Below are 15,477 nucleotides of genomic sequence, written 5' to 3' on the forward strand. Positions count from 1 at the left end.
TAGAATACATTCTCCGAATAATTTACACGTCTCATCCGGATCAGGTTAATTGAGAACCATCCGTCATATCTGTGTTCAGAAACTGGTCAAGGTCAACTCTCTGCAAGCCATGCAAATCAGCGACGAGCGCCCCAAGCCAGGAATATTCCTCAAAACTGCAATTTAATTGCGGCAGATTCTCGAATTGCCTTTCCTGCTGGTGGACGTTGAGAGCCTGCCCAAGAATGGCTATGTCGTCCTTCCTGCGTCGTTGATGTAGCAAAACCAACAAGCAGGCTGTATTGTATGCCTCTCTCGTCGTTTCCGTGTCGTAAGTAGAAGCAACCAAGCTTAGGGTCTGCATTGCTTCCGGAAGCATGGCTAGTGATGACCGCGTATCCATCGTGAGAAGGACACAGATGATTTGAAATGGCACATTCGCAACCTGGTGCCATGGCATGCAGTCGAGGACCATACTCCGTGCACAGCCAAGTCCGTTATGCAATAACGCTAGGATCTTGTCCGCTAAGTCAGGGGAAATATCAAGGTTCTGAGTATGGATTCGTCGAAGCATGCAAAGCACAAGATTGCATTGGGTGAGAACTGATGGCTGATGGGTGTAGGTCCTGTCCAGGAGCTTGGAGAGTGTCGAAGTGAGATCCGTCTCATCTTTTGACCTTCCCGGGTCTAAACTAACTGACACGGATAGAAGACCTAGGACCTCGTCTGCATAATCCCCGGCTTTGGGCGATGGGGGTAACGGCAAATCGTTTGTCTGAAACGATACTCGTGACAGACCCAGATCATATGAAGTCCACATATTTAAGTGATGTGCAACTCCAACCAGTCGTGCCCTAATGTCCGAATCACACTGCGCACGGTGGGGAAGGACTGAGTCACAGGGTGGCTCCGGGTGGAGCCCCGCGGCCTCGAGCAGGTGCATGAGGGTCGAGCTGGCTATCCAAGTAGAGTACGGGGAGTCTGTTAGCCGAAGGTAAACGGATCGCAGCGCCCATCCGATCAGGAGATCTATGGATGGAGGACCGCACAGATGGTACATATCCAAGCAGGCGGCGGCTGTGCGAACTAGGAGTAGTTCTGTGATCGTGGCATTTCTTTGGGAAAATAAGCATCCAAGGGCAGCGACTCCACATCGGACGCTATCGTATACGTCCGGTGTTAGGGGCGATTGCCAACGTGCGTCTAATCGCTCGAAGAAAAGGCGCCGATCGATAAACCCGTAGCAGGGATTCACCTTATCGAAATAAACCTGGGCCAGGGCTTTCATGTGTTCAAGCGAGGTGATCTCAATAATTGGCAATGCGGACGGTGGAAGGATTTGAGCCGAGAGTTGCCGAGCTCCAATATTCCATCCAAACAGGTTGAGCTTCGGTGCCTTCGCTGGGTCAATCTTTAGACCAAGTTTCCTTACGAAGGCCGCGCCGGAATTGGCCTCTAGGCGACGAACTAGGTCTAAATGATCTGATTCAACAGTGCTTGGCCCTGTAACAGTTTGTGGAGATGATTGAGGCTCGGGCTCGGCATCTGGTGTGGGCTGCTTGGTAGTTCGAGACTTCCTTCGTCGAGCATCATAGGAGCACTCGTAGCCCCATTCAGTGCAAGTGACACAGGGGTCAGCCCCGTCACATCTCCTTTTTCGCTCCCGACAAGGCTTGCAGGCCAAACGGGAGCGTTTTCGTTTCAGGTTCTGCATTTTGTCGTGACGTTTGTGATGATGGGAGAGGGTGAAGTGTGGGAAATGCGGATCTTGCGGGATTGCGGGGAACAACCAGAAGAATTTTTGGACCTTCTTTTTCTCAACTGATTCTTGATTGGCAGTAGAAAAATAATAGAGAGAATTGAACTCTCTTCCTGTAGGGCCTTTTTTTGCCTCCTGGATATATTATGAATATATGAATGATTTCAAATATCCGACCGTGATAGCGGCTGTTGCGGAATGATCGACGTAGTTGTGAAGCTTAATACGACTTCTTCGCAAAGCCTTGGTCTATTCTCTCGTCCGAACCGCCGCATATGATGGGAAGGCTTAAAAATCAAACCAAACCCTTCTATTCKGCCGACAAATAAAGTTCAGTCCCAAACAACACCACCAGGCTCACCATGGCTGCGAAACTATTGTCACGCTATCCGTGGGCATCCAGCCCGTTTGTGATCGCCGCCCCGATGCGTGTTATGTCTGGCCCAGCACTGGCTGTAGCTGTCTCTCATTCTCTAGTGCCGGTGGCCTTGGGTTCATCGGCCCCAGTATCAAAACCCAGGACATGGGTGTGTTGACCTAGAAGAAGCATCAACTTTAGTCCACAAAACGCGTGTCTCCACGCCTGTGTTCAACACGTTGCCGTCCACAAATTCGCATCTATATCTAGTGTGTTCTTCTTCTTTATATGCCTGGGGACCTTGCGCTCAGCAGAGAATACTTAAGAAACTAGTATCTATATTAGCCTTGCACCTGTAGCGGCCAAGAAAGCTAGCATACTTATTACATCTGTTTATAGATTTTGTTATTCAGGTAACACTGTGCAAATAGGCCAAAGTATCAGCAAAGGTGTTGCCAGTATTTATTATATAACTAAAGATATTTCTCTTGTGAGGTCCCGTACATCTAATTAAAGAAATTCATAATAAATTGCTTGTCCTTTGAGAGTAGATACTCCACATAGCCCTCTTTTAAATGGATGCAATATCTGTTAGTGGTATATTAAGAATGTATGATCTCTGCAGTATCATTTAACCACTGCAAGACCCTCCGGCATCTTGGGCTTAAAATTTAAGGGGAGCTATCCCAGGGTGCAGAAATACTCAAGCCTGGCTTGAGTTTCCTCTCAGAGGATTGGATTGGTCCAGTACCATATAAAGAAGAAGAGCACACTAGGATCATCCTCCTCAGCATCACTGATAGGCAATGCCGTCTTCAGTCCAAGATCCTCCGCTGATGATTCCCATCAATTGGATTCACATTAATTGTTCGAGAGAAACTCTTGAGTGCCGCCTTTACTCGCAGAAAGAAAGATTGCATCCAAAAACTGATGCAGTCTGACAGCGTCATCGAAAGTAGGAACAGTCTTCCCATCAGCAAAATTCTCGTAAAGCCTTCCAACGTTCTGGGCAGCCAACGGAAGGTCCAGATGCTGGTGCAGCTTTGCAACTTCGATACGGTTGGACTCATAATCCTTGACTCGAATCTTGAAATCGGTTGCGCCAAGATTCAACATGATAGAGCTTCCATTGAGCCGAATCTGGCCTTTGTCGCCAATAATGTCCCAAACCAGGCCCTCACCATCATCAAAAGCTTCTCCGCCACGTATGTTATACGCGTACTTGACACCTGATGCGAGAGTGCCCTGTAAAGAGGCATAGTCGTCTGCAGTTTTCTTAACACCGCTCGCAAGGAGTTTGTTGTCGGCTGAGAATACGTCCACGATAGGCCATGTCGTCTTCAACTGGGCAGACACTTCAGTCGGCTGGCCCAGAAGACGAATCAGAGGCTCAAGAGTATGCCCGATGTAGATGCTCAACATGACCTGGCCTGTAACGCCTTCGATATCACGGTCCTTAAAGTATTGATAACGCTCTGCAAGACGTGTTCCTGTCTCTCCGGTGCCTGCGCTGCCCGAGATATGAGTAACCAACGGGGTGCCAATCTTGCCACTCTTGATAATGTCTTCCAGAGTGGTCAGCACGTGCGAAACACAGCCTTGGAGACCAATGATAGTCCGAACACCCTTTTTCTTAGCCAGCTGTTGGATTTCTTCGGCCTCCTTCGTCGTAGCACACAGTGGCCATTCAACGTAAACATCCTTGCCAGCTTCGATTGCAGGTTTGATGAGCTCATAGTGCGAGAAAACCGCAACAGCACAGACCACCAGATCAACTTTCTGTGAGGTACACATCGTTGTGACGTCGCTGAAAGCGTCGGCAGAATCAAGACCGTACTTCTCAATGGCCTTTCTGCTGGTATCGGTAGACGAGTTGCAAACAGCAGTTATTGTATATTTATCGGACTGCTGCAGATAGGGTAGGTGGGCTGTGGCAGCCCAACCGCCCCCAGCGGACAAGCCAACGATGCCGACGTTGATAGTCATTATGTCTTCTTTTCTTCAAGTTTGACAATGAACCCGCAAGTAGCGAAGGCTTGGGCGAAAATGGAAAAGGTGAAAAGGTTGAAGAGACTGAAAAGATCGAAAGAGAGAGAGAGAGGGAGAGAGAGAGAGGCTTTGGGGAGTGATCGAGCGTTTGGGGGAGAGATTCATATACCGAATTGACGATATACTTCATAGTCTTTCACCTACGTCATGTTTAATTTCTTCTCCACACAATTTAACGAATTTCTCCTCCACAGCCTCTTCTCCACTCATTGGCAGTCTGATTTGTGAGGCAGCGTGCCGTTGGAGAAGAAATAAAACATTTTTACTCCACATTGTTGTACGAAAAGTCTGCTGATTTTCAATTTGTCAATCAAAAACCGCTGGACATTGTGCTGCAAAAACATTCTCTGGTCCTGGAATGTGATGTGCCATCAATTGGCCTTCGGCATTATCCGAGATCTAGCAGTTGCTGATACAGCCCAATAGGTCTGCTCGTCAGGCCACAAAATTAAAACCGTGTGCTGTCAGAATAACTCCATTCATTTGGAGAATTAAATCTGATGATGTAATCGGAGTGCGGTGGAAATAGTCTGCGACATTGTGTGCTAGACGTCCAGGAATTGCAGAAGTGGTGGCTGAATATGGTGAAATGACCACCGAATAGTATATAAAGTGCTTTCCATGTACCATGTTCAATCTGCTGTCAAGTAATTTCACTGCACAATTCTCATTTCTACTCATTGACTAAATGTATGTCTGCCTGACACCCTAGCCATGATTTCTTTTCCAGGAGCTCTGTATACTAATTATGAACCAGTTCTTTTCATCACCATGGCGCCAAATATTAAGACCATCCCTACCTCCGAATATCAGGTGGTTAAGAAAACCGTACAGCGATATGTTGAGGGCGCCAAAGCCGGCAGCCCCAGCAGAACCGTAGAGCCGTTCCACCGCGATGCCACCATGTACGGATACTACAAAGGCGAATTGACCGCCGGCCCGATAAAGAACCTGTACAACTATATTGAAAAGTTCGGTTCATCGCCTGATATGAATACGCATCTAGACGTGTTAGCCATCACCCCAACTACTGCTGTTGTGAAAGTGGAAATGGAGGGCGAGGCCACCGGCACACCATATACAGACTTTCACACGTTGATCAAGTTAGATGGTATCTGGACTATTATCGCAAAGGTCTTCCACGCTTATGATGTGTAGATTAGTCTCAATGGCAGGTATTCATAATAAGATCAACTAGCGACCCTTGCACCAAAGAACGGCTCAATGTAAGATTAATGTTTTGTTTTTTGCTCCAGTAGGCCAGATTCCCAGACGTGTATCTCCACTAATGTGGGTCAAATGGAGTGAATCAGAGGTGGAGGTCGGTAATCATGTTTGATAATGTTGGTAGGGATGGAAAGGTACTATCTGCTGAGGGGGCCGAGAAGGATGATTAGGTGAAGGGAACGATGGAGTGCAAGTTAGGGAAGTTGAGGCGATAGTAATTCAGATGGTGAGGGCGAAAAAGCATTTCAAGGCCGCAACTAAGGGTGTTTATAAGAATAGTAAAGAAGAGAAGAGCACTGCGCTGGAAGAGGGTACTTGTGTTAGCCTTGAGGTTGTAGAATATGCTGGTGATACTGGGCTGTACTTTCTGTCTTGAATAATCCACCAACAACAATGGTTTTCTATATCATTTTCCATAATGATAACTCATCGCTATTGGGAAAACATACCGAATGATCTGACCATATTTGGAACCGTCATTTTAGGAAACCATCTGTGATTTTAAGTGGCTTTGCGGTATAGCTCTTGTCCCGCCAGATTATCTCTTAAGTTCTTATCTGTTATCTCCCCTCTACTCTATGTCATAACCCTAGATGTGGCCTGACCGACTGTAACTATGATGATAATCTAAAAGGTGGTGTTGTTACTACTACTACTACTGTGACTAGTTTCCTGCAGGAAATCACTATTGTTGCTCTCCCTGGCAAGGCCTCGCTGTGTGCTCCTTCCTTGTCGGTTCCATGTGAACTTGTTTGGCATGGTTCTACTCATGGCTACAGGATTGCTTATGGCTAAATATGCGAATCTTATTCTTTGAATTCCCTTTGACCTGCACAAGTTGTTTTCTGATAATATTGGGCGGAGAATCAGTATATCTAATTCCAAGGAAGATATCGCAACAGAAGAGCAAGCAGGACCTATGAAATATGTATGACCTAAAAAAAGAGAAAAAATAAGACAACTATAATAACAACGCTCACTCAGTCTTAGGAACTGGCTTCTTGACTCTTGGAACACGAACCCACCAGTACAAAAAACAAGCTGCAAAGATATTAAAACCAATAAATACCCACATCAGCCCAAAATTCCTCCAGATATCCGAGTAACTCGACGAAACACTACCAAGGAACACATTCGTCTCCTTGATCGGGCAGAAGCTGCAGTTCGAAGTCGCCATTTCGTCTTCAAGATACCCACCCATATTCGACATGTATGAATCCATGTACTGGCCGCAGGTCCCATTAACTGGGTCAAAGCGCAGATACTCATTGTCTGCGCAGGTTACGTTCGTATTCGATATGCCCACAGACAACATCCCGCTGACCAGGTAAGTAAACGGCGAAACGCGATACATGAAGATCCAGAACCCGGGGAGCTGATCTGGTGTTGCCAGAACACCGCAGAAAAGCAGACAAAGCAGGAAGAGTAAGTTTCCCAGGTTGCCAGCGTTCTCGGCGGCGTCGAACGCCGCGATCATAAAATGTGCAAAGGTGGACGAGAAGAGAAGGAAGGTCCAGACCATCAGCCACATTTGTGTGCCCCGCAAGTTCACTGCATCTGTTGGTTCGGCGTTGCGGTAAAGACCAATCGGATAGTACCAGCACAGGAACATAAGGACGGACATGAGCGAGTTCCAGGGGAGTTCAACCACGATGTTGGAGATGATGAAGGCTTTCCAGGAGTAGGTCTTTGCGGGTCGTTCGCGGACTTCGTATAGCGCGCGCTGGGCGACGAAATGCGGCATGATTTGTTGGATGAGTTGGCCGAAGAGGGTAAGGAGCATGAAGATGCCGAACATTTGATTCTGGAGGCCTTGGATTGTGTTGGGTGTGTGGAAGAGGGAGAAGCCGACGAAGAGAGCGGATAACACGCAGAGCGCGGTCTTGGAGTAGATGTAGGTGGGTGACCGCCAGATTTGCTGGAAGACTCGTACTTGGACTTCGCAGAGCTGGGCCCAGAAGGGAGCAGCGAATTCGCGGTAGCTGGCTTTGTCTTCTCGCTTTTGACTGGATGTGGTGCGGAACAGGTCGGCTTGGTGGGGACGTTCGTGTTTCAGTTCAGCAAGGTGCTCTTGGACTCGTGCATATTCGGGGGATTTACGCCAGGTCTCGAACCAGTTGATGTTGGTGTGAGATCCAGGAGCGGCACCGATCACGTCGAGCATCCATTCGGCGGGATTGGCGGCTGGAGGACACGGAGGGCCACCGTTGCGGACGAAGTAGTCAATCAGTATTTGCGAGTTCCGACCTACTTCTCCAAAGTAGACGGTGCGACCACCAGCTTGAAGGAAGAGGAGACGATCAAAGCGCTGGAACAGCATGGCCGATGGTTGATGGATGGTACACACTGGGAACACGTTAATGACAGCTATAAATGCACGAGCAGACACTTACAAATAGCCTGGCCGTTCTTCTTCAGTTTATCAAGGAGATCAAGGATAGCCCAGGATGTCTGGGAATCAAGTCCTGAGGTCGGTTCGTCCAGGAAAAGGCTGTCCACGCAACGCGCCTATCCCGAACGGGGACAGACGCAAGGCACTTAGTCAGTAATTTTCTGAGGCCACAGTAATTTGCCCGAGGTCACAGCTTACAGAAGTTGCGGCCTGGCCGCAAGCTCTACCCCAATTGTGAGACGTTTACGTTGCTCAACATTGAGGCCTTCACCAGGGACACCAATAACAGCATCAGCGTACTCAGTCATGTCAAGAAGCTTAATCACTTCTGTCACGTAGTCAATCTTCTCTTGACGAGGAACGTGAGCGGACTGACGTAGAAGAGCAGAGAATTCAAGTGCCTCGCGCACTGTAGCAGTACTCAAATGCAGATCTTGTTGCTGAGCGTAGCCGGTCTTACGCTGGAAGGAGTCATCACGCGGTTGACCATCGACGAGCATTTCTCCACTGATAATCCCCATAGTGGTGCGCGTAGCCAGGACATCCAAGAGCGTGGTCTTTCCAGCACCGGAAACACCCATAAGCGCCGTCAAGGTTCCCGGTTTGACCCATCCGTCAACGTGGTCAAGAATCCTGCGATTCTCCTTTCCAATCTTGATATCAAAGCAGACATCCTTCCACTGGAAGATCGCGGTCTGGCGTTCAATCATGGCAAGGCCATCTGAGCCGGTCTTCTCCACTGTGACGCTGCGGCCACTACCCCCTTCAAGATCTTCATCTGACTTGTCCTTCTTCAGAGCTTTGTGTCCGCGAGGAAATACTAGGATCTCGCCCTTCGGCTTCTTCTCAGTGATGAAGTCAGTAGCAACGAGATAGACGGCCCCAAGCAGGAACATGTAGGCGAATATGACACCGATGTTTCTCCATTTGTGCGAGGCGACATAGCTATATGCTGACTCAATGTAGGCATCGCCATTGACAAAGGGTTGTCCAGGCACTGATCCGACGGTGGAGCAAACACGGTTGTTAAGCCCGAGATCCGTATAGCCGGGACCCGATGGGACATAGTTCATGCACGGGAAGTCGCGGTTGTGGAACTCATTGATCAGTAGGGACTCAAAGCCATAGCTGATAGGATTGATGTAGGCAATCCAGCGAGCCCATCCAAGCATATACCCAGTTGGGATAGCGAACCCAGTATACATGCTGAGACCGAGAAGTAGAACGGCGGAGAAGGGCAGAGCTTGGACAAGGGATCTTGAGAGCGATGCCATAGACCGGAAGAACATGGACATGGTCAGAGTCAGGACGAACGAGGTGAAGACAAAGAAGAAGAAAGCACCGGGTTCTCTCCTTAAGTTGGTCATGAAGTACAGAACTATATTAGATGTAATAGCGTTGAGAATCTTGTAGGGCAAATCCATTATCATGGATGAAAACGCTTCAGCAGATGGGTGGTAGAGAGCGTATCGGGAGTGCTTCTCTATGATCCCTCGTTGCGCGTATAAAGTCAGCATTTCAAGGCCGCAGCCAAGGGCGTTCATAAGAACAGCAAAGAAGAGAAGAGCACCGCGCTGGAAGAAGGTACTTGTGTCAGCCTTGAGGTTGTAGAATATGCTGGCGATAACAAGGGATATGATAGTATTTCCGAATAAAGAAGAGATTGTGACGCTGGGGTCAGCCTTCAATCGTTGATACCCGCGCCACAGGCAGAGTTTCACCTGTTGTACATAGGAAAGAGTGTAGGGTGACGATACCCGCTGAGCCTTGGCTTGCTGAGCCCGTCGAGATTGCTTTAACTTATCCAGGTATTCACCACCCAGTGCGAACTTTGCATTATACCTTTTGATGTCTTGCATGAGCTGTGCTCGCTGTGGTGAGGCCTTCCATCGTGCAGCGAACTCATCAGGTGTTCGAGGTACGCGGCCTTCATAACCTGGCTGAACAACACGCTCAAGGTGGCTAGTCATAGAGGTGAGAAAGTCAGCATCAGTTTGTCGGTCAGGACAGACGAAGCCCATATCAAGGAAGTACTGCTTCGCCATGGATGTGCGACCAAAGTAGATCTCGCGACCTTCGTATAGAACCAGGGCCTTATCGAAATAGTTGTAAGCGGCCTGAGGAGCTTGATATAGAGAGACACAGGCTGTGGCGCCATTAATATCTGCCTGCAGGCGCAACGTTTTGCAGAACTCAGTGGCATTCGCACTATCAAGACCACGAGTAGAATTGTCCCAACATTGCAGCGGTGCATTGCTGAGGCAAGCTTCAGCGATACTAACCCGCTTGCGCTCTCCACCAGACACACCGCGAATGAAGTCGTTTCCTACAATTGTGTTCTTCGTATGGCTAATACCAAACATGGCCATGATCACATCTCGCATGTGGCTGGCATACTGGGTCGCGTTCACCCCCCCAGGAATGTGTCGTGGTGCTCGGGCGCGCGCAGCGAAATAAAGGGTATCTCCAACAGTGAGCTTGGGGAAGTGGACATCGACCTCCGCGGTGTAGATGGCTTCTCCTCTGAACTCATGCGCCATTTGTTTTGCGCTCACACCTAACGGAATTTAGTAAAGAACCCTGCTCTTGAGTCAATCAGACATGCCTTGGAAATTGATGTTTGAGCTTTTATCAACATGAAAGCCGTAAGTCTCTCCAGCAATGGTTTTCAAGAAAGTCGAGCATCCGGATCCAGGGGGTCCAAGAACCACCAGCATCTCTCCAGCCTCCACCAACCCTTCCATGTTCTGCAAAATCTGGATTTTGCGCTGCTTTTGGCCGAGCGCTTTGCTTGCCAGGCTGAACGCCTCTAACCAGACATTGCCGACGCTTTTCAGGTAATCAGTGTCGGAACCGAAGCCATGCACATTGAGATTGCTGAAGGCGACCCCCAAGGTTCGCAGCGGATGTGCCTGCTTGTCCCCGGTGTGCATCTGCAGCATGGCCTTGCACCACTCCCGAGCATTGAAGTGTTCACCATTGGGATCCAGGGCCGATCCTGCCTCCGCAGCAAAGGGGTTTTGTCCCGCCGTGGAATAGTTGCTCTGCTCTGTGAACTGTCTGGCCAGCTGATGAACTTCCGCTTTCCTTTTCTCCACACTGGAACTGGAGGCGTTTCCGGCCTCATGGTCTCCATTCATGTTTGCAGGTGTTCTGGTTTACCGGCGCCAATGAGCATCAGCGAATGTATCAAACTGTAGTTATAGGAGATTGAGAGAGCAGAAGATAGGCCACACTAGATAAAGCAACAGCCTCTTTTACTCGCCGTTCCTGGCTTCATGGCTGACGCGATCCATGATACTATTGTCAGTTCGGCCCGCCAAGCAACGGCTCTCACCAGCCAAATCAGCCATAACTATATCGATGGGCTAACGTCAGCCAGATCTTCGGGCCGCAATCCACCCGCACCCGTGTCCAACCATCTGTCCTGTTAGTTGCATGCTGCGGAGATCGCCGTTGGACACCTATTCTCCCGCAAAGCCATTCCAATGTACAGACACTTGCCTCCCCACATGTGAGTGCGGACGGGGCCCTCTCTGACGCTACGGTCTAACGCGTTTGACCCGTTGCGGCCAAACTATGCACACACTGTCCATCTTGACTGCGTGAGGTCTCCAATAAATGTATTCTAGGGAATGCCGGGGGTTTATTTGTAGAGATCATGATACCGGTCCGCTCCATAGATACTGGGAATGGAGAGGAACAGTCGTAGAACATTCCAGCCCTAATGAGCGAATAAGGTATCCTGCTGTGACAGCATAACAATCTGACAGACAATCTGACCAGTTACTAAAAGGAGCACAGTCGCTCGCTCTCGTCCGCCGTAGACAGGCATCCTAGGCCGACCACGTCTTTGGAGTCGTCTTACTCCGCACTCCCCCATCAGCCCCCACCCAGCCTACCTCATCCATCCATCCATCTACTCTAAGGATCCACACGACAAAAACGATATACACGATGCCACGAGACACGACGGAGGAGAAAGCACGGAGTGAAAGCATGGGAAAGGAGAAGCGAAAACCCGCCCGTCGCGACCCTGAAAAAAGACGGCAACAGAACATTCGAGCGCAACGTAGATACCGTGAGTGCGGCTTGGATTCTCCAAAGATAGATCGGGGAAGAAATTACTGATAGAGTGTACTTCTAGGAGAGAAGCTCCGTGGGCGATTGGGGAACCTCGAAACGCTTGCAGCATCACTGGCGCAGAGATCACCGATGACCGACAGAATCCAATCCGAGTCGATCCTAGGTGATGATGTCTGGGACATGTCGATTTCCAGTTCATCAATGGCTACTCCCAAGGATTGCCAGCAGCTTCTTCCACAGTCAGATCATGCCGCATCAACACTGAATATCTGGAACTGTACAACACATCTGACATCCTCAGGCAACACCCTATCGTCGCCAAACGTCTGGGATTCTATACTCAGGGATCACACTGCACAACTCTCACATTCAGATATCTCCCCATCAACACTAGCAATCTCGGACTCCACAAAACAATTCCCACCATCAGAAACTCCCTTGTCGGCACCGAGTGTATGGGTTCCTCCAACCCACGTTAATCCTTCCGTTCTCATCCATGATAAACATAAGGACTGCATTGATCAATGCTGGATAACCACCACCATCAAATGTAATTGCTCCAGCCCACATTTCAAGGTACAAACGCACCATCCCGGCCCATACAGCTCCACCGAGGTCAGGATACTCAGGACTGGACCTGTCGCACCTACACCAGATCCATACGCCAACCATCTTCGCCTGGAAACAATCTGTACGTTAGCCGCAATGGATACTATCAGGATGCATATCAGCATTACAGAGGAGATGATGTGTGAAAAGGAATCACCCTCGCCATTCTATCGGTCGCTTAGGGCATCAGCAGATGACATGGTCAAGAAAAACATGATCTGCACAGTGCAGAGGATATTCATGACACTCAAGCCAGACTTGCGGCCAAGTATTGAACAAATTACTGTCAAGCATCCCCCGTACATTGATGTTCTGCCCTTTCGGACGCTAAGGAAGAATCTCATCCTCCACCAGCAAGAGGTAGACGAGGTTGAATTTCTCCGCGATGCTGTTATTGGTTTAGTGTGTTGGGGAGGGGCAGGCGTTGGAAGGAATGATCTAGATGCTTCTACTGGATATGCTTCGACTGGTACTCCATGGGACAACCGCAGCTGGGAGGCCAAGGAGTGGTTTCTGAAGAAGTACTGGTCTCTGCTAGGTGGTGAAGAGGGAGAACTTGTACGACAAAGCGAGTGGTGGCGCAGTATCAGAGGTGAGGACCCGCTGGACATAGAGGCGCTGGCATAAACAAGATAATAGCTTAATAGTGTATAGTTTAGGTGAAAGAAAATTAACTGCGTAGACCTCAAATCTTTATGCTCAAAAGTGGGACAGGGTGCTTACTGGTCTTATTTTGTGCCAAAGTGACTTCCTTCTAGTGTGGGCGTATATCCATGACTAAGGCTCACCCACACTGCTCAGTGTGGGAGAGCCCCAGTGTAATCGTCAACCACACCGCAATCGTCGATTTCTCATTAAAATCATAATTTTGAAGCCATACCAGGTGTTATCTATATAAAAAAGAATCACTATTATCATCTGCTGCCTCTGCTGATGCATTTAATACCTCATTCTCTTGTATAGATGCTTGTGGTAGGAGGGATCTATGCACTTTCTCCTACTGCTTTTATAAATATCTCTCTTGTGTAGCAGTATCTTTAGCCTTTCTTAAAGTAATTAATTAATTTACATCTTGTAATTTTAATATACTAGTCTAGCTAAGTAGCTTATCCTACTGCTTAGTATACTAGTGCTATAGAGGGGCCTGCGCAGCCCTAATTTAACTAATAGTTTTATTTACTATACCCAGGTGCTCTATAGTAAATGCCTGATTTATATACTCTTCTAGTAGCTTAGGCGTCACTGGCATATTCTAATCATGTACATAGACTATCCACTGTATCAAGGCTTCTTGGTAACTCTTAAGTGCTTTATTGACTGGTTTCTGAGCTGTATGGGACTGATGATTGTTTTTGACGTGGTCATGTAGGGTTGTACATAGATTGCCATATTCACACGTAATCTTAGGGAAATTTGGTTTTTTTTTACGTTGAGCGGCCCGCAGGCCTTAGCCATGCTAGATTCATCAAATTTAGTAGATTTAGATATATTGGGTGGTGGGAATAGCTTCAAACTAATGAGAATATACAGTTTTGACAAAAACTGACGATTGCAGTGTGGTTGATGATTATGGTGTGGAGCTGCCTAAGGCTCAGTTACTTACCGACATCACCATGTCTATGGTTCTCGTTGTGGTGCACAGATACCCCACCTACAGCGGGTTGACGGCCGCGGCCCGCCGCGGCCCGCCGCGGGCGAGACAACCTTACTAAAACAGTTATCCATCTCAGTGAAACATCAAAAGCGCACTCAGTTGTATCAAAATTCAAGGCCCTAGCCTACTCTCTTGCAGCAATTCCATTACATTCAAGCAGAACACTACATTCTATGCATTCATTGCTGCCTGGCGGTCCTAGAGTAAATGACTGGTTAACATGCATGCAACAGCAATGTGATAGTAGTTCCCATGCAGCTAGGTGTAACACAGGGCATACACTGACTAACATAATTGGTATGGTTCGCAATAATTATTATGTAACAGGTCATAGTGATAACAAAACTGATCCCTCCCTTTCATAATACCTGTCATATAGTCTTGTTGTCTTTTTGGTGAAGTTACACGAGTTTAATCGCCCCTTTACACATTCTATCTGCGGCGTCTGAAACCTGGACTGGCCCGGCTGACGTGTCATTCAACAATTTGGGTCCGTTCTGTACGCCAAGCCGGATCTGTCTATTTGGACAGATACCACAGATTGCGTTTCGGCTTGTGCTGAGCGCTGCTTAGATACAATTGGAGGGGCGTTCAAAGTGTGTGAAATGAATGAAAACAGGTCCTGCGCACTTGAGCACCGTCCACAGGAGTTTTCCGATTAAAGCGAAAGACAGACTATCAGTTTGCTTGCTTTGGCAGCTATACAAGCGGGCATCAGTTTGGTGCTGGAAGGCCAGATACATAAGGTACGGTCAGCTGACAAGAAGAGGAAAGGAGGATAGAAGGGCGAAAAGTTGCTCTACTCATGGGTTACTATGACTTGGGGGTTAGCGAATGCCTGTCAAAATATGTGACAGGGCTGCATGGTTCTAAAAGCGTACCAGTGTCGTCTACGGTTCGCGGTACACTCGTGCGATTATAATTCCTGAACCAGTGGCCTTTTGTTCCTTCCGGAGACAAGTAGCTGCCAGTTATAAGTTGAATAATAAAATCCATTTTCCTTTGATGCTGGACTTCCATTCTGACTGCATCAATGAGGCCCAATCCACTTCCAAGAGGGCAAGACCAAGGTCGAAGGTACGTATTTACCGTAATTGTAGTACTCAATTATCAGCATCGATTCGTTTATGAGACGAATCATTCGCCCCGCTGAATCCCTGTGGCCCATAATCCAGCAACGAATACAAATTCAGACGCATAAAAGCATGGAGATGCGGTGGTGCCCCTGTTGCCAACAACTACGTTGCGTAATGCTGTTCGGTTGTGGAGTCCAGATTCCAAGGACTACTCAGAATATAGGGAAAAAGCACGTAGGCGAGAATATCCTGGCAAAACGGGCATTGCGAGCTTTGGCCATTCTCCAA

General features: G+C 48.3%; 5 protein-coding genes across 5 annotated transcripts; 2 read left to right on the plus strand and 3 right to left on the minus strand.

Moving 5' to 3' along the window:
* Nucleotides 1–40: 40 nt before the first annotated feature.
* Nucleotides 41–1,693, minus strand: Asppvi_003469 (uncharacterized protein; the record flags this gene model as incomplete). Its single annotated transcript, XM_043299432.1, has 1 exon — nucleotides 41–1,693. One exon carries the CDS (start codon nucleotides 1,691–1,693, stop codon nucleotides 41–43), a length of 1,653 nt encoding a protein of 550 aa, XP_043155367.1.
* Nucleotides 1,694–2,957: 1,264 nt separating this feature from the next.
* Asppvi_003470 (Gfo/Idh/MocA family protein) lies at nucleotides 2,958–4,082 on the minus strand (the record flags this gene model as incomplete). The annotated part of the gene is made up of 1 exon (XM_043299433.1): nucleotides 2,958–4,082. One exon carries the CDS (start codon nucleotides 4,080–4,082, stop codon nucleotides 2,958–2,960), a length of 1,125 nt encoding a protein of 374 aa, XP_043155368.1.
* Nucleotides 4,083–4,916: 834 nt separating this feature from the next.
* Nucleotides 4,917–5,303, plus strand: Asppvi_003471 (uncharacterized protein; the record flags this gene model as incomplete). Its single annotated transcript, XM_043299434.1, has 1 exon — nucleotides 4,917–5,303. The coding sequence occupies one exon, from the start codon at nucleotides 4,917–4,919 to the stop codon at nucleotides 5,301–5,303; it is 387 nt and encodes a 128-aa protein (XP_043155369.1).
* Nucleotides 5,304–6,348: 1,045 nt separating this feature from the next.
* On the minus strand, nucleotides 6,349–10,904 carry Asppvi_003472 (ABC drug exporter AbcA; the record flags this gene model as incomplete). Its single annotated transcript, XM_043299435.1, has 4 exons — nucleotides 6,349–7,718; nucleotides 7,766–7,863; nucleotides 7,963–10,321; nucleotides 10,370–10,904. The coding sequence occupies 4 exons, from the start codon at nucleotides 10,902–10,904 to the stop codon at nucleotides 6,349–6,351; spliced, it is 4,362 nt and encodes a 1,453-aa protein (XP_043155370.1).
* Nucleotides 10,905–11,721: 817 nt separating this feature from the next.
* Asppvi_003473 (bZIP transcription factor) lies at nucleotides 11,722–13,086 on the plus strand (the record flags this gene model as incomplete). Its single annotated transcript, XM_043299436.1, has 2 exons — nucleotides 11,722–11,845; nucleotides 11,912–13,086. The coding sequence occupies 2 exons, from the start codon at nucleotides 11,722–11,724 to the stop codon at nucleotides 13,084–13,086; spliced, it is 1,299 nt and encodes a 432-aa protein (XP_043155371.1).
* Between the last annotated feature and the right edge of the window lie 2,391 nt (nucleotides 13,087–15,477).

The sequence above is a fragment of the Aspergillus pseudoviridinutans genome (genome assembly GCF_018340605.1).
Source record: "Aspergillus pseudoviridinutans IFM 55266 DNA, scaffold_2, whole genome shotgun sequence".
Taxonomy (NCBI): domain Eukaryota; kingdom Fungi; phylum Ascomycota; class Eurotiomycetes; order Eurotiales; family Aspergillaceae; genus Aspergillus; species Aspergillus pseudoviridinutans.